The sequence below is a fragment of the Pseudomassariella vexata genome, assembly GCF_002105095.1.
Source record: "Pseudomassariella vexata strain CBS 129021 chromosome Unknown BCR38scaffold_5, whole genome shotgun sequence".
NCBI classification, from domain to species: domain Eukaryota; kingdom Fungi; phylum Ascomycota; class Sordariomycetes; order Amphisphaeriales; family Pseudomassariaceae; genus Pseudomassariella; species Pseudomassariella vexata.
This window is the reverse complement of record NW_024467960.1, coordinates 590,556-613,781: the sequence shown is the minus strand read 5'-3', so window position 1 is coordinate 613,781 and position 23,226 is coordinate 590,556. Positions and strand designations below refer to the sequence as shown.

Sequence of the window (23,226 nt, the reverse complement as noted above, 5' to 3'; positions counted from 1 at the left end):
CATCTAGCTCGCTGAATATAGATGATATTGTTGAGCCTTTACTACTCTGAGCAGTTCAGTATAAGTATTTGGATGAGAGCATGCATGCGTTGCTGTAAGCGCTTCATGGATTCCATCTTTCTACAATTTCTTACAGCCATTACTCCCGAGATCATGCCAGACATCCCAGCTACAGCGGGTAAAAGCTCTGTGGAACTCTTCTAGCGACGAACGCCCTACAGACTACAAGCTACATGCCACTTTGGCATCTTGTCTAATAGGTCAGCCGATGTGCCAGTCTGATGCAATTCGCCCACAAATACCTTGTTTTATTTTAATGACTTGGAATCTCAGCCTAAAACTAGACGAGATTCCCGTACGGTCCAGCTTGCTTTTGTGATGAGGTGAAATGTCTTCTTTCTTACCAGGGGACTGGATTCTCGTCATCGGCAATTATGTTCAGTGACTTCGAAGTCTTCCCAGCGGCCTTTGAGTTCGGCATTGAGTTTGAGATGAAACCTCAGCTTAATATGCTGGCAGAGATTGATGGCAGCGTTCGATTCGCAAGTTGCATCTACTTGAACCGGGAAATACGGCAAATGCAGGTATCATTGTCTTATGTCGAGAGCCGCTTGGCTATCCATGATTAGCATGCGTCGAAGGTGGGTGCTCCATCCAAGTTCTACTTGAATCTGTACATCACTTAGATTGTACTAGATTGCATTCGGTCACTGGCGCAACCTGCCTCTTAGAGGTGGCATATAGTCATTTCAGGTTTGTAAGCCTGATGACAATTGGAAACCACAGGCACAAGAAGAAAAGACGTTCGGCGCGAGGTTTTATGAACTCCTGTTCAGTAATGACCATTGTCCCGGACTTTGGATCGACATAACCACTCTCATGGCGATATATTTTAGTGGGAGTTTATGCACAATATCTCGATAGAATAAAAGCTTTCTTAGGGGTATCTTTATGTTATACCGTGATCATGCTCTTAACCTAGTAAGAGACCCCACCGCCACATATGCATCTTGAATTGCCCAGAAGACATGGTTATCTGTAGAAAATAAAATCCTGAGTGGTCGCCAAAGCCATCCAGAGATACATGATGTCACACACTGGGGCTGATCTGATCTCAGCTGATATAAAGCACCCAAGACAAGTATGATGACGTCTTCGTTCTCCCTCATAATTTCAGGATAGACTGTACAGAGTTACGTCTATGCCGATGTGAACCGGGGGAACAATTCCTAAATAACGCAGAGGGAGCATAGATCATTAATCTGGGCGGCAGGGGCAGTAACAGAGGCAGTCGAGCCCAGATGGCAGTGCAGCAACCCCGAATCCAGGCCGAATACACCGATTTGCACCATATTCGACTTTTGGTACCTCTCTGGGGGAAGCGGAAGGAGCGTCCTGCAGCTGCGCTAGGAAGTGGTTTTGCTAGTAACTCTGGTAGCGCCTTTTTTGACTATAACATCACCTAACGACTGGTTGTTTGAAATTATGTCTAGTGAACTAACCTACAGCACGAAATATGTATCAAAGTTATTAGGTACACTTGTGATGATCGATGCAATTGAGGTAATATTGCAACTTCTATATTTGTGTTTTCCGCCAGATGCTTAGCGGGAACGTAGGGAACATCTCTTAGCGACGTAGAATGACCTATGAGAGGTTGTGTGTCCTCTGAATCTGCTCTTTTCTTTATCTGGTTTCAATCGGCGTTGCTACCTTCGAGTTGGATGATTTATTACTATACACCTCTGAAAGGTAACAGGTCTGAGCCGCTACTCGGTTGAAATCTATGTTTCATACTTACTACATATTGTATGTATATCTTCACAAAACCTATTTCTCTCTACTCTAACTTATACTGACTTAGGAACAGGGTTTTTGAGTCTTGCTTTTCGGGTTTCGGATGATTTAGGCAATAAGAAGGACCTGGATTATGTAGGTAGTCACTCTCTGGAAAAAGAAAAGAGTAAGCGGCCAGCTGTAGTAATGAATTGTGTTCCCTTCGCCTGTTGAGACTCCAGCTATCTTTGATGACCTGCTGAGGTCTTATTCCGTTCATCGAACTTGTTGAGGTACTTTTGTTATCCAATTCGATCTGTTCAAGCCTGCTGAGGCTTTGTCCTGTTGTTCACCTGCTGCGGTTGTTCCATTCCAGAACCTGTTGAGGCCCTATTCTGTTCAAGCCTGCTGAGGCTAAGTCAACTCGTCGTATCTACTGAGGTACTTTATTAATCTGATCAGGTCAAGAAGGCTCTTGAGCTGTTATTTTTTAACCCTCTCGGATAGTAAGATCTTGTTGAGGGCTTTGTTGTCCGTTGCCATCGTCTTCACCTTAAACCTGCGGGCATACACTGCCCGTCGTCAATACAAAGATGGGAGATATATCTAGGCACGATACCTACCTAATAGTGGGAGGAAACTATAATAAGTTGGAAGTCACTCGAATCGCGTGAGTATTATATTAGTAGGGTATTCAAAACGCTCCAGATCTGTAATGTGGAAGCTGTCTGATTGAAATTCAGCGTTTGAGAGACTTGATGGAGAGTCCAGGAAAAAGCTTAACTGCAATCGCGATAGACCGTCTAGCATATAGATTAAGCCCTAACTCTTATAATAGTAAGGAATAGTCGATACAACGCCTGATCGTATTAGTACGTCCCAAGATTAGTATGTACTCATCAGTGATACTTGAGTTTTTAAGTAAGGGGTTTTTCCAGATTCAGAGGTTGCTATATTAGTAGAAGTTCATGAGATTTGCTCAATCATATATGTTGGTTTCATAACAAGGGCTTTAAGGAACCTATACTTCTATTATTGTTGACATGTCTTAGTTTGAACAAACACTGCTACTCGGATGGGTGTCTAACAGGTATCTACAGGCCGAGGCCCCTGATGATTTACCTTTCTGCGTGTTGCTATTGAATTTGCCCATGATCTCAGCAGAATATGCCGAAGGGCAAGCGCTTTCCATTAAATAAAGAGAATAGGTCCATTCGGTCGTCACTACATATTTTACGTAAACGCAAGATCGAGAAACAGAACCATTACAATACGCTCAGCAAGCTTCCAGTTGAAGTGTAAAAACGAAAAATCGTTTGATCGGCGTACGCAAGCAGCTGTCATAGGCCATTGCATTGCCGCAGCACATGCGGCCACGGAGATTCACACTGTGTGTGACATTAATCTCAAGCCACACATGAACATATCGCATTACCCAATGTCCATGAAAGAAGAGTTGAAATTGACCAAGCCTATAGATATTAGAGCATGGTTGGCTTGCCTACAACTGTGCTCATGCTGCAGAGGACCCACGTCTTCGTCTTTCACTGAAATAGAACGACGAATCCAATTAACCCTCCACAGGCTCGCCATCTACCGTAAATAAACAACAAATCCAACAGCCAACATGGCAGCCGAAGATGAATATTGGAAACCAATGGTTGCCGGCATCTGCTTCGTTCGAGGTGAACACCGCAAAGACCAGGCGGCTATTGCGTGTTTGTCACTTCAAATGCAATCGGATGGGTTCCTTCGTATCAAACCATGGCTACTAGGTTCAGTACAAGGATCTCTACACCTCCAGGATCCCGTGGGGTGAGGCTGGAGGCTGGCATTGCCCTGTTGTCAGGCCACGACAAGTACTTCTCAGTAGACTGCTAGTTTTCTAGCATGCAGGGTAGGATGCCTCAGAGCAGCGCGTTCTGTGCTGAATTATCATCCCTATAGGCCGGCTCGAAGCGGTGGCTCAGCTAATCGGGTATTCTCAGCTAGTTGGGATATAGAGTGGTGTCCCCTCGCATGGCCGAACACATAAGGCTGAGATGCCGATTCATCGGTGATTTTGCGCATGAGTGCATCGGTAACGTCTGGTAGCCCAAGGAGAGCATCCCCAGCAGGTCTCCAAAATCCCCACAGCGATCCCAGAGAAAGTCCACAATGGAGCAGGATAGATGCAGGCGACGAGAACCGTTTCGATGCCCGATCCAGACTATCCCGGCAATATTTCTGCTGATTCGGGACATGATTGACCGGGACTTGAGTTGACATGGCGGTGACAAATACATTTTGGGAAGAGTGCATCCGGATGGACAGCGGATAACTCCCCAGATAATAGGTGACGCCACTGCTATCATGCATCCAATCCCGTCAGCTAGCAAAACGCAGACGGGAGGAGCGCAACAACGCTTGTATCGAGTTAGATCCACAGGACGACCCAAAGGCATTCGTGATGGCGGGATCGAACGATGTAACGCCCTATTGGGGCTGTTCGCTTCCACGTTTCAACAGGAGAGATTCTGTCCCGAGGAACGCTTATTGATTAATCGTAGGAGCTTTACCTCCCAAGTGTGATACGGCACCTAGAGGCAACATTGGAGCAACGTCAGGTCAGAGGGCAGGGGATTGTACCCTGGTCGACCTATACCTGTCGAGGTGCTCATTGGTTGAAATCTGGTGGCTGTAACTTTGATGTCGTAGGAAGCGGTACCTCGGTAGGATGTACCCCATCTACCCTGCTCGTCCAGTCGCTCATCGAAGGCTCGTGCAGCCCATAAAGATCACCTCCAGGCTCATAAAGTCGAGTCGCGGTACCGATGGATGAAGTGACTGTTCTTGTTATTGGGGCCCCTTCTCATAAACGGGTAGATCGTTCAAGTAGAGCTCTCACATCAAGAGTGTAAGCTCATCCAGTGACGCAAGTCCCAAGATGTACGTAGTTTAATTTGTCTCCAGAATCAATAGATAGCTTGTGGATGATCAATAATACCGGATGATCGTCGTCTCGATGGCGATTTTGGTAATCCGCCAAGACCAATGCTCGAACGAAGAAACAAGCGAACTTGAGGACGTTTTGCTACAGCTGTTAGAACACTTGAAGAAGCTATACCGGGTACACGCAATGGAGGGCGTCGCTCCGTTCTCAGATTTGATCCCACGGCTTCCCCAGTTATTGTCCAGCGCATTCTGTCGATAGCAGATTCCAGCAGGAACGGCCTCTGGCCGCCAAAGGTACGAGCAGCCGAGGGCGAGATACTGGTAGAGGCGTGTGGTGATTGGCAGTTTGACACGAGGTGGCCTCCATTACAATTAGCAGTGCAGACCACGGAGCAACCAACCAGTCAAGCATTCTCTTGTCTGCCACCGCCGTCGGTGTTGTCGCATCCGAGCATTCAAGAAGCACAGCCACTATTTCAGCTCTTTGCTATCTTGTCGAACTTGTTCTGCTTCTCATAATCCATGGCGCCGTATTTCGCGGGCAACCCGGGATCCTTGAAGCCTGCGTCAATTTGGCACCAATCTTTCTCCTCTTCATAATAACTCTGCCAAGTACGTCGGCTCATATTGATATTGATGAGACACTGACTACGTCGAGACCTGATTGTCCTGACACTGCATTCACCTCTTCAGTTGGCTGCGTGTGGAGATTCCATTGCTTACATTTCACATACAGCAACTGCTGCGCCTTCCAATCCCAAGCCCGGATCGGACAATCGGCCACAGCGCGACGCCCCAACATAGTACCTAGGTACTTTGACTGCCAGCTTGAATGGGGCTGGTGACGAACCTCCAACAACACCTCGACTTCTACTTTTATCCACAGCTTCACGCAACAAGCTTTTGGCGAACCATCAAATAATAGTGGAGGACTTCCTCGATCGAGTGGCGGGTGCTACCCAGACCAAGGAAGCAAAACATCCCTTCGCCAAAGAGAACCAAAGCCCAGCTTTGGAGCCGTAACCAGTACAGGCGGTCCCTGCCACAGGGTTGTCACACTTCGCCTCCACACCTCTTCGGCCCACCCAGGGTGCCACATCTTCGACTGCACTTTTTCCTGCAACTGCGGCATTGTGCTCATCCACATTCTCATCTTCCAAGTCATTGCGGCTCAGTCGATTTCCCCATTGTCACTCACAACTTCTGCCTCATCAACCAAAATCCACCCACTTCAGCTTACTACACTTCTCTTAAGTGGATTTCTTTTTTTGTCGTCACTGTGTCACACTCCTTTCGCTGCGATTTGCACCTCGTCGGGGAAAAAAAGAATCATTGAAGCGGACTGTCGCGACACCCAATTCTATTGTTGAAAGCATCAACTCGACCAAAGCCACTCGCGGTCTGCGCCACACAGCCTCGGCGGCCTGACCTTAGCATCGTGACGATGAGCTGAGAGCTCATCATTCAGGTGTTTCTTGGGCGATATCTGGCGTTTTTATTATAGGGCCTCAATCGCGTGCCTGATTTGTGTCACGTCCCTAACTCATGGCGTCGGAACAAGGACCGGTCGCCGCCCCTCAATCATCCACCATCTCTCAAGCCTCGATCCCATCCGTCGAGTCTCTACAAGCCGACGCGACTCGCGCCACAGCTTCACTGAAGCGAGCGCGAGAGACCACTCCGACCTCGCCCACCTCTGCTATCGCAGCGCAGTTCGACCTGTCGCCGTCCAAGGCTGCGAGGCTCATTGGGGCAGCTTCACGGCACTCTCCCGCTCCCTTGACCGGCGCTGCAGCACTCGAAGACCTGCGCCGCGAAGAACAGCAATACAGGGAACAAGCATCTGCTACCACCGAGAACCCGGCGTATAAGGCGCGAGCAGAACTGATGTCTGCTGGTGCGCTCGCCATGAGCCGGCCACAAGACGCTCCAATGGGTGCCGACCCAGCAATCCTCGGTCCCCCGATTGTCTCGATTCCAACATCCACCGGAGGTGACGCCGAGGGCAAGGCAAATGTCAGTCCTCAAAGCGCAACGAGCATGGCCAGTTTAGGAAGTGGTCCTCCTCCTGTCACCAGTAGTCCCGGACCGATGGATATTGATCGCGCCGGCTATGGTCCTCAACCACCGGCGCAAATGGAGGAAAAGGGGAACGGGACCTCGCTTTCGTTTCCAGGCACCATCTTGCCTCCGAATGCAGCCTCCACGATGCCCGCCCCACCAGCTCGCGGCATGAGCCTGCCAATGACGCCGAATCAAACCACTCCCAGGTCGCCCAATTCGAAGAAGCACAAGTGCCCTTATTGCGAGACAGAATTCACTCGACACCACAATTTGAAGAGCCACTTGTTGACCCATAGTCAAGAGAAGCCATACGTCTGCCAGACATGCAATATGCGCTTCCGACGACTCCACGATCTCAAGCGACATAGCAAGCTGCACACTGGCGAGAAGCCCCATGTTTGTCCGAAGTGCGACCGCAAGTTCGCGCGGGGTGATGCCTTAGCGCGTCACAGTAAAGGACCTGGTGGATGTGTAAGCCGCCGAGGTAGTCTCGGTTTTGGTGAAGAAGACGTGGAAGGAGCCAGTCAACTCGAGGGTGACGATTCGAGTATGTCCGGTGTCGTCTACGATGGAATGAATGAGGCGGACATGACTGACGAAGACCGCCGGCGCTTGAGTCTGCCAAGCATCAAGGCTCAACACGTCCAGGGCAATCAAGCTGCGCCGGAGGGGTTTGCACAACATTCACGATCGTATCCGCCTCCGGGCGCTACTGGCCGTCTTTATCCACCAAATTCTGAACGCGGTTCAGTCAGCTCGAATGCGCCCAATGCCAGTTCCTCTATGTACTCCCAGAGTGCCATGACGGAAAGTCCAAAGCCACTGAGTCCATCTGGCCTGCAAGGTCATGACGGCAGCATTGCGCGTCAGCGCTCACCAAGCCTCACGACGCAGTTTCAGCAGCAGCATTTCGGTCGTCACCAGACAGACCGACAAACACCTCCAGGTTTGTCTCCTACCTCATCCTACCCTGAAGCGCTTGTGGCTCAACTCCTCTCAGTGCCTGGATTTGCCGCAGGCGATGCTCGCTACGCAGCCTCGGGTCAGGGAGGTTCTGCAGGGACTGCACCACCGCCACCACAGAGCACTTCTAGTGCTGCAGGTCAGCCACCCATCGTAGCAAGTTCCGGGGGTGGCCACTCGCGTACCTCCAGTGGACTTGGTCAAAATGGTGGAAGCGGTGACAGCACGAGCAACAACATATTTGCGACGGACCAGGGTATCTGGGCGTACATTCACAGCCTCGAGGAGAGCATCAGGGACCTTGGTGGACGTGTTCAAATCCTTGAGCAAACAGAAAGAAGCCAAGAAGACAAGATCACAGTCCTGGCCGCCGAAGCTGCGCATTTACGAGAACAGCTCGAGGCGAAGACAAACCCGGCCGAAGCCACCCCCACCAAGGCAGCTGATCTCGACCAGTTGCAATAGGTACGCAGCTATCTTGAGGAGTTGCCTCGAGCGCAACGGAACGCAGTAACGACTGATTGTTGAGCGAGCATCTCTAACGGTAGAGATGTGGGACGAAAGGAGGGATTACGCAAATGGTCTTACGTCATGCACGATGGTAATGGTCTTTGTGCATGTTCTTAGTGGACTGGGATTGCATCTGTTTCTTCGCTATCGTTACCTAATTTTTCTGGTGCGATTCCATTCACAGATTCCGGAAGGAAAGAGGCGTTTCGGGCGGCGGTGCTGGTGGTGTTATTCCCCACAAAAGTTGTGTTTCCAGAGATCCCCCACGCCGGCTTGCATCTCCGAGGTCTTTTGTTCTTCGGCTTTTGACAGGACGTTTTGCCCCTGGTCGTTTGAGAAAATAGAGGTCAAGGGGAAAGTGGTTGCATTAGTTGCTTTCATACCAATCGCTCTGAGTCGTCTATGTATAGTAGGCGCAGATAGAATGCCGCCTGGAAGGGCAAACGGATGCTGCTACGTGTTCGCTCTGAATGCTCAACAGAATTCCAGAATTACCACGGAAATTCTCTGTATAGTTGCATGGCCAGGGTTTAAGTTACTTGACTGCAGCTTGGACGGCTAGACGTCCAAACCGAGCTGCATGTTCCAATATTTGAGCACTTATATTATTCCAAACCAATATGAAGGCGTCGCAATGCATCGTATGATGCTAGACTGTATCAAGTATACGCATGTTGCGTACTTGAAAGTAGGTCACTTGTCCAACGGGGAGGACACATGATTCATACAGATGACAAGACAACTTTACAAGCTCATGGGTACCAGACAGCCGATACCGTCTTCGATCATATTTTTGGTTGTAACGAAGCAATGAAGTTTTCGTAGTCCAGTAAGCTGGACATTTGAATTCTCAACGCACAATCCCTTGGTGCCACATACCAAATCAAACAAACAAGTATCAAATCTGTGTAGAAAATACGGGGAAAAACGAAGTCTGAAGCAACTTTAGAATTAAAAGTACCTTAATCCTGGCCCCATAATTACCTTGCAACTTTAGAGCTTGCAGATAGAAGTCGAACTTCCCAGCTGCTCTAGTCACGTGTGGGCCACTAACGCACGGACCATAAGATGTCCCCGAATCTCTAATTTGCACGCACAACGCAGTTTTTTGCCGAGACGAAATCAGCCCCCTCCTCCGCTGAAATTCAACACCTGGAAATCAATCACCTCCCTTGAGTAATCGCCTTTCGATTCCACGCATCGAAACGCGAATTCCTTGACGAGCACTCAACCGTAACCATGGCTGACGATCCCGATTACGTACGTCCCGACTCGCCAGGGAAATGAAAGAAAGGGAGACTGGGCTGACCATTTCTATGACAGAACGCCGAGGAGGCCGCCGAGCTCAAGAAGAAGCGCCAGTTCCGCAAGTTTTCCTACCGAGGCATCGACCTTGATGCGTACGTGATATCCGGTTCATTATTCTCTGGGGGAAGCAACGTATCGCCGCCACACCAATGCGATAGGCAATGCCATGGTGTACAGCGCAAACCGGACGGCACAATTCCATGACACGGAAAATGAGGCTAACATGCGATATCCCACAGTCTTTTGGACCTTGACTCGGAGCAGCTCCGCGATGTCGTCCACGCCCGTGCCCGCCGCAGAATCAACCGTGGTCTCAAGCGCAAGCCCATGGGCCTGATCAAGAAGCTGCGAAAGGCGAAGCAGGAGGCCAAGCCAAACGAGAAGCCAGACCTTGTCAAGACACACCTGCGTGACATGATCGTTGTCCCCGAGATGATTGGCAGCGTTATCGGTATCTATTCTGGCAAGGAATTCAACCAAGTCGAAATCCGACCTGAGATGGTTGGTCACTACCTGGGAGAGTTCTCTATCTCATAGTACGTTCTTGCCCCACACGGAGCACGATCTTTCGCCAGTCCCGTACGTCATTTGCTAACAACCTCACAGCAAGCCTGTCAAGCACGGACGTCCCGGTATTGGTGCCACTCACTCTTCGCGATTCATTCCTCTCAAGTAAGCTGTGGAATAAGGCTGGGGACTTGCATTCATGGATTTGGCGAACGGAATGGATTCTGCTCGGTAGCAAGGCAAAAAAAAAAGGCCGCTATCGTGTGTCACTTGTGCTATGATATACGAATGAGATCAATGCGCACTTGCAACATAACTGCAATCACCATGGGTCCATGCCGATTTGCTGTGTGACTGTGAATTAAGGATTCTTGCAATAAGTCGAACATTGAACTTGGACTACGGTACCCCAGACTACATGCGTGGAGAATCAGACTATGTTACCAGCACTGCGGTGCTATGCTGTCTCAAACTCCAACTCGAAAATGTGTAGAAGTAATTATTGGGTTCAGATCATATATAAGCATGGCTGTGTGTCCATGTTCGACAAACATACTTTTGCATGGCTTGATCTTTGCAACGCTGAGCAACACATCTAATCAATCATGGCAACTTCTGCTGGGAAACATCTGACTGCCGTGGACATGGAGACTGATCCAGAAACCTCACCGGAAAGTTGACGCCTGAATGCGAGACGTCAGAGCCTACATTACGTCCTGCACATAAATCACAAAATCAGCATACATGCCCAAGCCAAGTAGACAAAGTGAATGTCTTCAGTCACACCCCAAAAATCCCCGTTCTATGTACTCGAATGCCCTGGTTTGATGGTATACACTCCTCACGATGATGACTCCTTCACATCAACGGCCGCCTTGGCTGCCTCGGCTGCCTTCGCCGCAAGTTTCTTCATCTTCCGTTCCTCCTCGGCGTGGAACTGTTTTCTATAGTGCTCGGTAACGTGGTCGAGGTTAGGCACGTGGCCGGCAGGCACAGCCCATGGGGAACCTTGTCCGATCAATCTGCAATCACAGAAACCCCTTTGTCAGAAATCATGTCACGTACTGCTTCCGTTCGGGGGGGGGGGAGAGTAAAACGCACTCAGGAGTTTTGAGATCAATGTAGGCGGAGTTCTGCCCGGCGTAGTTGAACAGGTGCTTGTCGTGGGCGGCCTGCTCCAGCATCTGGGTTCGTATCGTGTTGCGCGCCTCGTCCTCGGCGAAGTAGTCGAAGCCGCGCATAAAGTTCGCCAGGCTTGATGGCTCGCCATTCGCACCCGGACGGGAGATGGAGTAGCCGAGTATGGCTGCTGGGACGGCACCGGCGAAGACATAGAATGCGGTCTATGGCCAGAGCTGGGTCAGCACGCTTCTCTCCTAAGCAGCCCACTGGCTTGTTTTCAATGCCTCCTCCTAATTGGGATGGCGAGACAGCGCTGGTTAGTACTCACGCCCAATTTCTCCTCGACCTTGGGAGCTTCGTGGTGGTGATGGTCGTGGCTCTCGGATACGTATGTTCGCACGGTTCGGGGGTTCTTGACGGAGGTGGTTGGCCGCACTCGTCGCGCGGCGCAAGCCGCTCGCTGTCGGAGGGCCTGCATCCTGATTGAGGTCGGCTTGTGCTGGCAATGGGCGTTTAAGGGCTTGCGGAAGAGCTTCAAAGAGCCGCCGGGAATCTTGGACGTGGTGTTGGAATTGATGAGGCCTGAGCTTCAGCAGGCAGAAAGGCCCAATCAGAGAGGGGTTGATTACCCACTGCCGTGCTGGTAATGGGTGTTCATTCCACACTTCGAGGATATTGACTTTACGGCACTTTCACCTGCATTCAGTAACTTCTATTTCCAACAATACTTGAATCGATCTTCAATGTTGATTGTCTAATTCAGCGGTGTTCTCAGCTCATGATTTTGCCTCATCTTTCCGGTATAAGTTGAAAGCGCGGAACATCGAAAAAGTTCATGGTCTTTCCTTGGTTGCCAGGTGGTCAATGGTAAATTGGACGTGCAGAGATATAAATGTTTCGCAGTCAACTGAAGTAGTCAACAACTACCAAGTGTGCCCGATTTAACTCGCCAGATATCAACAGTCTTCATCATAGGATTGCAGCTGTGTTGTTCTTTGCAACTGGTTTCGTGGCCTGTTCATCTTTGCGAGCTGTCCTTCGCCACAGCCCCAATACAAAAATCCCACGGGGCCCGTTCTTCGAATTTCGGATTCTATACCGACCAATATCTACTTTGACACTTCCACCATGCCACATCAAAACTCCCGCGGTTTGTTGCGGGTTTTTCTTTCCGTCATTTCCTTCACTTTCGTTTTTGCATCTGTTGCGGCGGCATCGTCACCGTCCATAGCGGCAGCATCACCAGCTGCTGAAGTCGAACTCATTTGCCATACCGACAACCAAGCAGAATGCTATCCCAAGGTATTCTCTCCAACCGAGGAGTTTCAGATCATCCATCATGATCAAGACATACCCCCTGGTTTGCATGTTAGGATGAACATCTGGACAGGAGAGAAGGAAGCACGATTAAATATTCCAGGCGACGACGACCCCTCCTTAGAAGGTCTACCCGTAGAGCAGTCAGTCATGGTGGTGGAAGCAGAAGGGGTCAAAAATGAACCGTTGATGCCATCTGGCGCTCCAGCATACGAACCCGTCGGGGTGGTAAAAGAGCCCCCGCAAAAGGACCCAGGTTTTGCTGGGTCGCTCGCAAGTCTGAAGGAATTTGCGGAAACAGCACCATCAACACAGAACCACCAGCTGGACGAAGCTTTGATGGATCTGGAGGACATCTCGCACGACATATATTACGGGCAGAAGATCACCGAAGATTTAGAAGCGCTGCGGGCGCTCTTCTGCCTTCTCACCCAGCGTGACGTGGAACAGATCCAGACTCGCGGTCTGACCCAGCGCCGGGACTTTCTGGCCTCGTCGGTTCTGGCATCGGCAGCTCAGAACAACCCACCGGCACTGCGAAATATTGAGGCCGGGTGGGATTCGCTCATGAACAAACAGTGCGCTTTTCATCAACAGCCGCTGAAAGATGTCTTCTTTGATAGCTTCAAGACCATGGCGAAGCCCGGAACAGAAGAATATGCCAATGAGGCAAGCTGGGTGCGCACAACTCTCCCCGTCGTGGGTAGATTGCTGAAAAGTGACGTGTTCCGGACCCAATTCTTGGCCAATGGCGGAACGAAAAACTTTCTGCGGGTTCTCCTCAACGACGGGGCGGTGTGGGATGCGGCGCGGTCCAAGGTGGCCATGATTGTGTCAGACACCTTCTTGGACGGGGACGTGGGCGCAGAGTTGGGTGTGTGGCCCGTGGGTGCGGCCAGCGATGGCAATATTTGTGAAAACGAGGCCACCAGGCTGGATGATGGGTGCTGGGAGTATCACCTTGAGCAACTGGCCATCAAGAACGTGTGGGGAAAGGCATCAGGAAATGGTTGGAGCCAGGACCTGTTGGCCAGGTTGAAGCAAAGTAGACCGAGAGTTGCTGGCTCGGAGCCCATTCCAGAGCGGAATGAGTTATGAGGTTTGGCAAGATATTTAACCACTGCGTTTGCTCCATATACCCAATCAATTATTGTGTTTTATAGAAACATCTAGGTTGGCGGTGTCTATCGGAATCGCATCACCAGGAAAGTTCTCACGGTGGTCTTTCGATGGAACACCTCCGGGACTTGCTCTGGTCCGAACCCTAAGTACCCCTGAAGGTCGGACAAAAAAGGGAAAGAACTATCTCAAACCGAAGTACGCCGAGAAAGTAGTTCAACCCAAGAACCTACACTCCTAATCGCATGACCCTGCAGCTTGGCCGGCTCATGATCCCCGACGCTTCTTCGCCGAAGAGGAAGGTCTGTTTGCAGAAGTGGGAGGGGGAGAGGTTGCGACCAAGTTCGTTGTATATAGTTCAGGTCAGGGAAAGCAAAGGTTCCATACCCGCCAGCAGCCGCAGAACTTGGAGTGAATATACCCACCATGTCGCAGACGACGTCGGAGTGGAATGGCTGTAACGGGCATGAATAGTCAGTAGATATTCTCAGGGGTACTATGATAACATCAGCCGCCTAGCTAAAACGTAGCATATCCTGACCCCGAAAAGATTTTTCCACCTCAGTGACCGTTGAGATGAAGCGATTTTCATCTCCAATGTCTTTAGCAGGTCACGCGAGGGGTCCTTCCCACGATTGGGACCATCCTCGGGGAACCTCTTGGATTGATTGTCCCGCTGGAAGTGATGCAGCGCATCTGGCAAGGTAGTAAGGAGTAGGCTTGGTTTGGATGATAGCTGATATTCGCCTATTCCTTAGTTCACCTAGGAGCGGTGTTTCGCTCTGATCCCCCGAGAGTAGTACGACTCGACGTAGATGGGAAGCCGGTCCGTATTGATCGAAAGTGCCATCTTGGTTTGTTCTAGCTGGGTTAGAGGGGAAACGAATTGTGGAGGGAAGTGGATGCCGACGGATCTCTCAACATGCCAGATACAAATCAATACGGTCGACACCATCGAGCTTCACCCTTGTCTTCTGTATTAACCGAACCACCTTGCCCAATCGATCGGCCTTATGACGGGTTCCATGCTGCGTTCTGATTCATGTTTCTTTGACTCGGGTTTTTTTTTTGAACCGTCGAGGTAGATACTAACTCGCTCGGTCTCGGATATACAGGAGTGTTGCTACCGGTTGAACAATATATTGTTGTGTTTCACTATTAGCGAGGAGGTTGACTACATATTCAGGCACGTACTTAATAAGATACCTCGTGAATGTTGATATTAAAGCTGGTCAAACCATGCCCAACGGTGCGAAATATATACAAAAGTACGACTGGCCCTTAGCAGCCTCATAACCCTCGTAATATACGAAGATTCTGTATGTCCGTCCCGTTATAGTCATAATCCATTCTTCCTACGCTTTTATTTCCTACTCAGGCCAAGCCGACCCGTTCGTTACTCCAAAGTACCAACCGTCCTCCCCTGAAAGTTGACCCACTCGCACTTACACCCGCCGGTCCCTCCATCAATGCCCCCCAGCGACAAATCCGAGTTTGAATCCAGCCTATTGATCAACGTCCCCGCAAACCCCTTATCAACCACGATAAGCTTCACGTCCGTCCGGTCAATCTGCTGCTTCTCATCGACGCCGTAGTACCACTGCGCCTTATCATTGCGATTACCCCCGTGGAGATCCTCAGCTATGGTAACGGGGTACGGCATAGTCCCCGGCTGGTCATCGACAGTGGTCCCGTCGGTGCCGGGAATGGTTCCGTTGCCTAGGAGCTGCGTGGTGTTCTCCTTGCGGGTCCAGATCTTAACGAGGAAACGCGTCTGCGACATGGTGATGAGGAACTTGGCGTCCTTGATGGGAGAGCCGCCGTCTTCGTCAGCGGCGACCGACTTGGACTTGTCGTGCAGGTAGACGGTCTTGTCGAAGAAGGTGTAGAAACCGTAGTGCTCGGTGGGCAGGCCGCGGTCGAATAGGCGGACGGGCTGCTGCAATGGGAGCGGGTACAGCTTGGCCGGTGCGCCGGTACCATCGGGGTTGAGCGCGGGTGCGGGCAGGATGTCGGTCAGGTTCCAGTCGGATGTGCCGTTGTCCGGGGCGGAGTCGATACCATTGCCGAGACCGCGGCGGGTGACCGTGTCAGATCCGACAGTAGCGTTGTTCGAGGAGAGGAGGCTGATATAGAAGGGTGTGGGCTCGCCGGCTTTGTTGTCGGAGACGATGCCGTCGGTTGTGTTACCCAGGAAGTTCATCTCAGCAAGAGACGGCGGCGCAGGCTTGGGCGAGAAACCCGCGTCGTAGATAACTCCACGGCGAAAAATGGTTATAGCACGAGCGATTACGCGGCTTACAGCGAGACGGGCGTTCCCCACCGTCGCTGTTTGGTTACTGACGTCTGGCTGCTCGCCAGTATTGCTGACATTCCATAAAGCTCGCGTGTTGTTGTCATACTGGATTTGGAAGATGAACTCGGGCTGGTCCGCATCGTAAGGGGAATCTGGGTTCTGCTGGTCCTTAGGAAGCTTGCAGCTCCACGAGGTTTGCGCTGTGACGGTAAGACAGCCAGAGACTGACTGAGAATTATCTGGTCCAGCAACTGTCAAAACACCCGTCGGCATAGGGGGGAAATCTGTCAAGTTGAGCCAGATGGAGTGTTCTGGGCCTTGTGGCGGTGCTGATGTGCGTGTCAGAGTCACCGCCAGAACGACGGCGAGGACGATGGCGGCAACGACGCCGCAAAATACTCCCAAGTAGACTCGTCTTCTTTTTCTCCCCTCTCGACCTGAACGTCCGAAGCAGCCATTTTCTGGCATGCAGCCGCGTCCTCTCCAGAAGCCACCGACCCTCCTCGCCACGGCTTCTTCCTTCTCGTGACGTCGGCGTTGGCGTTCAACCCGGTGCCTTGTCCCAAGCGCCCCATAGAAATGGTCTCCGATGACGTGAGATCCAGCTGGGCGGTCAGAGAGTACGGCCCCTGGCACACGTCGAGGAGTCAGCGGGATCTCGGCTAGATTGATGGCCATGTTCCCCTGTGAGCTCATGGTGCCTGGCAGACCAGGCGACACTGGTCCAGGCGACGGGATCGGTCGCAGATTGGCCGCATGAGAAGGGGGGAAGACAGCAGCATACTTGACCTCGTTGACCGTCTTGGGGGGCGAGTAAGGGGGGGGCTCATCGGCTGGGACCTGGCTCTCCTCGAGCAGAATCCGTGCCTTTTCCGAGTGTGTTTCAGGCCGATCAGATTGGGAATTATGCGATGAAGAGGCATTCGCCTGCGCCATTGAAGACTGATCAGTGTTCTGTTGTCGCAAAGTGGGAGGAGTGACCACCGAAAGCCCTTGTGCTTTTGACGCTTGGTGCTTCTTCTCGTCCATTCCTTGCCACCACTCTTTGGGAGCCGATGATGAGCTCTCTCCAGTCTGTTGTTGCTTGAATGGGTTCGTCTCTCGTGTGGTTACATCTGTGACATAGATCCATTTGCCATTAGGGAGGGTTCCTTCACTCTGTGGGCCCGTGACTGCCGCAGCTTTCTGCCTGAAGGACTTGCGATTGGCCATGGGGCTACCATCCTCTTCGAAGAGCGTGCAGGGTGTTCCAACATCGTCATCGTCTGGGTCTTGGAATGCGCTTGGTTGTGACTGCTTAAACTTGAAGGTGGAGGGCAGGGCAGGGACTGGTGGCACATGACCTGACGCCACAGGAGCTCCGTACATGCTAGGCTGCGAGTATATGCTGGATGCCGGACGGCCACTTTGGTATGGAGACTCGGTTGCTTCTGTATCTGGGGACCACACCGACTGCTGTTGTGGCGGTGCCTTGTTGGCCGCCGACCGCTGTATGTAGTTTCGCATGTCGATGGGAGTTTCGACACCAGCCGTTTGGGGGCTGGATTGATGCTCTGATATATTGTCCGAAGGCAGAGCAATGCCAATGACTATTTTGCGACCTTCCGGCGAAAGATCCGATTCACGACCTCGGGTAGTCCCGTTGAATGCGCCAGTCCTTTCCTTCGTCGATTTGCCGGACGTCGACGAGCCCTCCAATGCCTTCAAGGTATCGTTGTGAACGTTGTGTGCTGTAGATTGAGGCGCTGCCCGTCGGAACTTGGACACATCCGTGTCTAACTTGATTCCAGCTTGGGCATTTTGTACCTTCTGTCGAAATCTCGATTTTGGCCGCTTGGAGGTTTGTGCGCCATCCACGTCTATCAGCAAGTCATTGTCATCTGCCGGTGCTCCTAGGGTTCCGTCTTCCTCCCAGTATTCCCAGTCCTCATGCTGAGTTGGACCATCGAAGACAGGGTCGAAAGAGTCCCCCGTGTTGGGCTTCGTCGGGTTCATCCTGAGGGTGTTTTTGTGCGCACCGCCTTGACCAGTGTGCTTGATTTGGATTATCAAAAGAAATGTAGAGTCTGCGAAGCCAGCTTCGGGTTCCTAATTACAATAGACAGGTGGACGGTTTCGAGGCGAGTTCGCCAAGCCTGCAAATGAAAGCTTTTGAGGAATGATGTTAAGGCAGCGGGAATTGTAGAAAACCCAAGGTTTTTCTACGCAAATGAATGTCGAGGAATTAAGAGTAAATTGACTCGGTATGGCCAAAGAAAGCAATTTCCATTCACGATTTCGGGTGTCAGTACCTTATGTGACAGGAGAAGAAAGAAGACTCGACAAACAATGACCAAAAGAAGTCATAGTCAACCGAACAAAACTGGGTGTGACCAACATTAAAGGCAACCGCACAATGACTGGTAGTTACAGCGTCGTTCCTCTTCGCCCACCTGAAAGACGCGAAGGCTAGGATCACGCCCACAGAGGTGTTCTCGCGTCTACCAACTCGTCGCTTAGAGGTGACAAAAAGGCTCATGAGTGGTCAAGAGCTGTGGGACACTCATGTTGTTACTGCAGTCAACAGGGCGACGCGAGGCTCTAGTTCAAGGAAATCTCGTGCGAGGAGTCGTGAAAGGTTGCAACCTAGCTTCTGGCTGGTGAGTTGTGTGTGAAATAGGCGCCGTATATGTCGGATGGACCATGACGATTGGTTGGCCCATTCATTGCCAAGCATCAACGAGGGCATGATTGGTGGTTGAGGTTCCCGTCGCGGCTGCAGAATCGGCCACTTTCGTCCGCTACTGTTTAATCGCCAGGTCCATCCTGCGGGCATCTTGTGTTCCGATGATGAATTTTACTAAGGTGATTGTGCGTACACCTCTCCAGGCACGCAGAAGGCATGCAGATTCTTAGCGGATGAGACGTCGCATTTTAAGCACTGATCAACGCATACAAGTTGTGTGTGAGAGGTCAAGTACCCATGTACTTGGACAAGGGGATTATTGCTCTTCGTAGCACTGAACGCGAGTAGAAGACCAAGTACTGTGGGGGTTGGAACACGCCGACAATCTGAATCTGCATGCCTGGAGAGGTGTGCAAGCAAGGTACCTTCGTTGACGAGGATACAGGAATGTACGGTATTTCACGATGGGGACATTGCGGTAATAGATGTAGTGATTTCATAGCGATCCGTGCACGGGGTTCCACAGAGCTAAGCCCGAGCTTCCAGACCCCTCGAGCCCTACAGCAAGGCTCCACGACTATTGAACGTATAGAGGTGCTTGGATGTTGTCATGACTTAAATGTCCAGACCAGGCCGTTACATACCTTGGAAATCACACAAGAGAGGCTCATCTCGCATTCATGCTTTTCCTCACTCCAGATTCGGATCTTTGATGGTCCCTGGCTTCGGCCTCGAATCCGCAACCTCACCGCATTTGCCACACTTCCTGTGCTCCTCACTACTCATAAACGTCTCAATAGCGGCCTTGATCTGCGTCCCCAGATCGGTGCAGTGAAACGCGGCCTCGTGGACAATTTCGTTGCAGTTCTGGCAGTACCACCGCATCTTGTCCACGCTGCCCTCGGGGCGGCGTTGCTCCAGCACGATTCCCACGGTGTCAGCAAAGCGGACGGGGTTGTGCGGCGTGTTGGCCGGGAGAAGGAACATGTCACCCTCGCGGATTACGATGTCCTTGAAGACGTTGCCTTCGTCGACTACCTTGAGCATCATGGCGCCCTGATACTGGTAGAACCACTCGGGGGTGGTGTTGATGTGGTAGTCGGTGCGGGCGTTGGGGCCGCCTACTATCTGGAGGGGACGTTAGAGACTCAGAGTGAGCAAGGCGACAGGGCAGGTAGATGCCATGGTGGTGAAGCCATCGTTGTACACGCAGTAGTTGTTCACCGGTGGCTTCAGCAGATGTTTGTTTTCTTCAAGCCTTGAGAACCGTTAGTATAATGATGTGTTTGCCAGAGTTTGTTAATCTGGTCATACCACTTCGGCAAGTTCACCGCAGGCGCCAGCATTGCGCTTGTAGTTCAGCTCCAGATGTGTCTAGTTATAGTATCTCGGCTTGACTCCCAATGAGCGGCGGCGTTGACGAGCTTGGCGCAGGCTGAGTGTAACTGACGCTGTCACGCAGGTAACTGGGGGCTGAAGTCACAGATAGACCTGAGTGTATTCGATCTCTGTGGAGACCACTTGTGGATATTAAGATAAAGGTTGGCATTAGTAATTCAGCCGATGTGTGACGAAGCATCCGCAACTATCCGCATTTCCCGCCAGCCCACTTTCAGATTGAGATAAGGGCGATAAGCAAAACCCCTGACGTATCCAAATGGGAGCTTGCAACGGTTTCCCTGGTGTTGGATCAGAACCAAGGTCTGACCGCCACCGGTTGCGAAAGCTCCAATCAGTCAGGCTCGAACGACCGTCAGCTCGGGACAAGTCACCTTCTTTCTACCACACTTTAGTACTACAATTGAGCACATTTGAGCTGATTAACAGCAAACTAAACATAGTCAGGTGGTGCATGGTGCAATTCCATTCGGAGACCTGTATACATACTTAAAGTCTTCACAGCACTTCACACCTCAAAGCCAATCATTCTGAATCGACTCTCTTTCCTAGCCAACGTACGAAGATACACAATGGATCACTCGCTCATGGATCACGGTGAAATGGGCCACGGCGACATGGGCCACGGCGATATGGGCCACGGCGGAGGCGGAATGGGCGACATGTGCAGCATGAACGTGAGTTGACATCCATCGCCTTGGTGCCATCCCATCTGAGCGCCATCAACCACCCAACGTCAAACCTTGTGCATGATTCAACGAATTCGCCCCAGCGCCTCCGAACAAGCGCCACCCCCAAACTCAACCAAACTAACGCGCCTCTGGCACGGCAGATGCTCTTTACCTGGGACTCGACGAATCTCTGCATCATTTTCCAACAATGGCACGTCCGGGGCCCCGCCTCGCTCGTCTTCTCACTGCTGGCCATCGTAGCCATCTGCGCGGGCTACGAAGCGTTGCGCGAGGCGACACGGCGGTACGAGAGCTGGAGCAGCAGACAGAACGAACTACCGAGTGAGTTCCCCTCCCTTTCCAGCGTCTTGCCACCCCCTTCCTGCTCTCCAACTTCCCCGCGCGGAGTCTGTACACAAAGCCACTTTGCCTGCCACCTACAACAGTAGCAAACAAATGAGCTCTTGGCTAAGATTGGGGGTTTGTGCGGGCTGTTGCGGTGGCGCTGAAGAAGAACAACGCGACGGCCGTCAAGTGCAAGTTACTGAGAACACGCCGCTCTTCTGGCCAGCAGGAAGTAACCAGGTCGAGGTCAGCAAGCGGGCGCATGTCGTCAAGGCGGCTTTGTATGCGGCACAGACGTTTTATGCGTTTATGATTATGTAAGTGCTGGTGTTGCTGCTACCCAGGAGTTGTAACCCCCCTGACACTGTGCAAGGCTGTTGTTTATGACGTATAACGGATGGGTTATGGTTTCTGTGGCCATTGGCACTTTTGTGGGTTATGTCATGTTTGGAACCAGGACGGGTACCGTCCGGGAGACTGCTTGTCATTGATGGTCCGGCGGCATGCGATCCGTACGATGAGTGGAAAACGAAGCGAGCGAGAAAGCAAGGTGTATTTGCAAGGTGCCAACGACATAGCCTGGCATTGAGGCGTTGGTTGGAGTTTGGCATAGATCGGAGTCGTCGGTCTGCCTACAGTATAGGTCTAAGAGCACCATAATCTAGGGCATTTGAATGCTACACCCATCTAGCTGTGCGGATGCGTCTATCCATCTACATCTTGGCATCCTTGACGTCTTCTTTAATCGCATCGAGTCCAACCTCTCGTTTCTTCTTCTCTGGTAGACGTCCTTCCTCTTCTAACCGGGCTATGATCTCCTCATCGCCGTAGTGAGAATTATGCTCGAACTCGGGCTCTTCTCCGTACGCGATCCTTGCAGTATCAACCAGCATCCTGCCTGTCAACCCCCATACTAGGAAGCGTTGCGGCACACCGTCTTCCTCCAACTCCTCCGCTAACGCCGCCTGGCCCCCTTCCCTCACCCTCGGCTTCACCACCCGCTGGTTATTCACCGGCACATGGAAATTATGCACCCGCCACGGAGAATCGTGCCAATTCGTCCACCGCCCATCGTACCAGTGTCCCTCGGCTACCGTCTCATCTTCCGTGCGCTCATCCGTTGACTTCAAAAAGTTGTGTAGTGGCGCCGAGAAAACAGCCGCCACTTCCTTTGCGTCTAACCGGGGTATCATAGCTTCGTCGACCAGTAACTCCGGCTTCCCGGGCATATTGTCGGCATGGAGAAAAGCGACACAGGGCCGAACGGAAAGCTCGGTCTTCGCTAGACTGCAGGGTAAGCTGCAGAGCGGTTCGATCCGGAAGGGCTTAGGGATCTTGGTGTCGTCCATCGGTAGCCCGATTTCTTCCCAGGCTTCGCGGCGGGCGATTTGGTCTGGCCACATTTTTCCATTAGCGATTATCTTTTGTCTTCCGTACTGGCTTGCCACATAGCGCAGATATTATAGTGCACTCAGACGACTCACAAGGACTTTCCGCCAACGAGTCCGCCTTACCGCCCGGAAACGCGGCATGGCCCGAGAAGTTCCGCAGGCTCGCCGCGCGCATGGTAATTACGACGCGCAGGTCGCCCATCCGATCCGCAAAGAGCAGGATTAGCACCGCTGCTCGCCGGCTCACGGGTAGACGGTCCCAGGTTGGGAAGGCAGGAGGGTGGTAGGCGCGCAAGCGAGCGAGGCCGGCCTTTGAGGGTATGAGTAGTCTGGTCTGGACATAGTTTCTACATGCTATTGTCTCAAGACATGTATAAAAGTGTGGTATGCAAGAACGACCGATTAGATTGTGACTATACTGACCGCCGAGACTGCATTGAGCGGGGCCATGGTCGACGCATCCCAGAAGTGAGACGCCGGGTACGAGGCGAGATCGAGGGCGAGCTCGAGGTTGTGGTCCGCGGTCAAGTCAGGTACGCTATCCGAGTGAACGAGTGCTGTTTCGGGCTCGGTGATGGGGACGTCGCTGGCAGAGATTGCAGAGGACTCGGTGGTGGAGTTCATATTTGGCGACGACGGATCCGCGCGTGTGGTAACAGCGTCAGTGCCAGTTGAGGATGAGGTAGGCTATCAGCACATTGATGTAGACTGACGTAGTATTCTAAGGATTAATAAGAGGGGACGCGGGGTACGTGCAGGGCAGATCGGCTTGTTGCGGGTATCTTAGTTCAGACTAGTATCATGTTATTATCACTAGTAGCTCGGGAGAGTATAATGCGC

The 23,226-nt window shown here is 51.7% G+C and overlaps 9 protein-coding genes across 9 annotated transcripts; 4 read left to right on the top strand and 5 right to left on the bottom strand.

Moving 5' to 3' along the window:
* Nucleotides 1-3,679: 3,679 nt before the first annotated feature.
* BCR38DRAFT_169282 (uncharacterized protein) lies at nucleotides 3,680-4,475 on the bottom strand. Its single transcript, XM_040853839.1, has one exon. The coding sequence runs from the start codon at nucleotides 4,218-4,220 to the stop codon at nucleotides 3,765-3,767; it is 456 nt and encodes a 151-aa protein (XP_040716895.1). The 5' UTR covers nucleotides 4,221-4,475; the 3' UTR covers nucleotides 3,680-3,764.
* A 1,780-nt stretch (nucleotides 4,476-6,255) lies between these two features.
* BCR38DRAFT_338963 (uncharacterized protein) lies at nucleotides 6,256-8,202 on the top strand (the record flags this gene model as incomplete). The annotated part of the gene is made up of 2 exons (XM_040855662.1): nucleotides 6,256-7,755; nucleotides 7,882-8,202. The coding sequence occupies 2 exons, from the start codon at nucleotides 6,256-6,258 to the stop codon at nucleotides 8,200-8,202; spliced, it is 1,821 nt and encodes a 606-aa protein (XP_040716894.1).
* A 1,167-nt stretch (nucleotides 8,203-9,369) lies between these two features.
* Nucleotides 9,370-10,312, top strand: BCR38DRAFT_428785 (ribosomal protein S19-domain-containing protein). The gene is made up of 3 exons (XM_040859919.1): nucleotides 9,370-9,507; nucleotides 9,571-9,647; nucleotides 9,795-10,312. Exons 1-3 carry the CDS (start codon nucleotides 9,487-9,489, stop codon nucleotides 10,090-10,092), a joined length of 396 nt encoding a protein of 131 aa, XP_040716893.1. The 5' UTR covers nucleotides 9,370-9,486; the 3' UTR covers nucleotides 10,093-10,312.
* Nucleotides 10,313-10,951: 639 nt separating this feature from the next.
* BCR38DRAFT_317382 (uncharacterized protein) lies at nucleotides 10,952-11,662 on the bottom strand (the record flags this gene model as incomplete). Its single annotated transcript, XM_040854725.1, has 3 exons — nucleotides 10,952-11,084; nucleotides 11,164-11,405; nucleotides 11,513-11,662. Coding segments are annotated over 3 exons (525 nt in total), but the record flags the coding sequence as incomplete, so codon positions are not given.
* A 650-nt stretch (nucleotides 11,663-12,312) lies between these two features.
* On the top strand, nucleotides 12,313-13,599 carry BCR38DRAFT_339901 (nucleotide exchange factor SIL1; the record flags this gene model as incomplete). The annotated part of the gene is made up of 1 exon (XM_040855733.1): nucleotides 12,313-13,599. One exon carries the CDS (start codon nucleotides 12,313-12,315, stop codon nucleotides 13,597-13,599), a length of 1,287 nt encoding a protein of 428 aa, XP_040716891.1.
* A 1,417-nt stretch (nucleotides 13,600-15,016) lies between these two features.
* On the bottom strand, nucleotides 15,017-17,911 carry BCR38DRAFT_340551 (uncharacterized protein; the record flags this gene model as incomplete). The annotated part of the gene is made up of 1 exon (XM_040855798.1): nucleotides 15,017-17,911. The coding sequence occupies one exon, from the start codon at nucleotides 17,909-17,911 to the stop codon at nucleotides 15,017-15,019; it is 2,895 nt and encodes a 964-aa protein (XP_040716890.1).
* A 1,149-nt stretch (nucleotides 17,912-19,060) lies between these two features.
* On the bottom strand, nucleotides 19,061-20,282 carry BCR38DRAFT_428779 (3-hydroxyanthranilate 3,4-dioxygenase). Its single transcript, XM_040859918.1, has 3 exons — nucleotides 19,896-20,282; nucleotides 19,764-19,839; nucleotides 19,061-19,709 (listed from the first exon to the last, which is right to left on the bottom strand). The coding sequence occupies exons 1-3, from the start codon at nucleotides 19,925-19,927 to the stop codon at nucleotides 19,272-19,274; spliced, it is 546 nt and encodes a 181-aa protein (XP_040716889.1). The 5' UTR covers nucleotides 19,928-20,282; the 3' UTR covers nucleotides 19,061-19,271.
* A 269-nt stretch (nucleotides 20,283-20,551) lies between these two features.
* Nucleotides 20,552-21,486, top strand: BCR38DRAFT_340039 (ctr copper transporter; the record flags this gene model as incomplete). The annotated part of the gene is made up of 4 exons (XM_040855746.1): nucleotides 20,552-20,656; nucleotides 20,812-20,992; nucleotides 21,222-21,312; nucleotides 21,369-21,486. 4 exons carry the CDS (start codon nucleotides 20,552-20,554, stop codon nucleotides 21,484-21,486), a joined length of 495 nt encoding a protein of 164 aa, XP_040716888.1.
* A 222-nt stretch (nucleotides 21,487-21,708) lies between these two features.
* On the bottom strand, nucleotides 21,709-23,010 carry BCR38DRAFT_456599 (uncharacterized protein; the record flags this gene model as incomplete). Its single annotated transcript, XM_040861937.1, has 3 exons — nucleotides 21,709-22,388; nucleotides 22,480-22,696; nucleotides 22,810-23,010. 3 exons carry the CDS (start codon nucleotides 23,008-23,010, stop codon nucleotides 21,709-21,711), a joined length of 1,098 nt encoding a protein of 365 aa, XP_040716887.1.
* Between the last annotated feature and the right edge of the window lie 216 nt (nucleotides 23,011-23,226).

Coding starts and splice junctions, on each gene's coding strand:
- BCR38DRAFT_169282 (XM_040853839.1), bottom strand. CDS start 4,220: ATGCCTTTGGGTCGTCCTGTGGATCTAACTCGATACAAGCGTTGTTGC.
- BCR38DRAFT_428785 (XM_040859919.1), top strand. CDS start 9,487: ATGGCTGACGATCCCGATTAC. Junction 9,508..9,570: donor TGGCTGACGATCCCGATTAC/GTACGTCCCGAC, acceptor TTTCTATGACAG/AACGCCGAGGAGGCCGCCGA. Junction 9,648..9,794: donor CGAGGCATCGACCTTGATGC/GTACGTGATATC, acceptor GATATCCCACAG/TCTTTTGGACCTTGACTCGG.
- BCR38DRAFT_428779 (XM_040859918.1), bottom strand. CDS start 19,927: ATGCTGGCGCCTGCGGTGAACTTGCCGAAGTG. Junction 19,840..19,895: donor GCGGTGAACTTGCCGAAGTG/GTATGACCAGAT, acceptor ACGGTTCTCAAG/GCTTGAAGAAAACAAACATC. Junction 19,710..19,763: donor ACGATGGCTTCACCACCATG/GCATCTACCTGC, acceptor CGTCCCCTCCAG/ATAGTAGGCGGCCCCAACGC.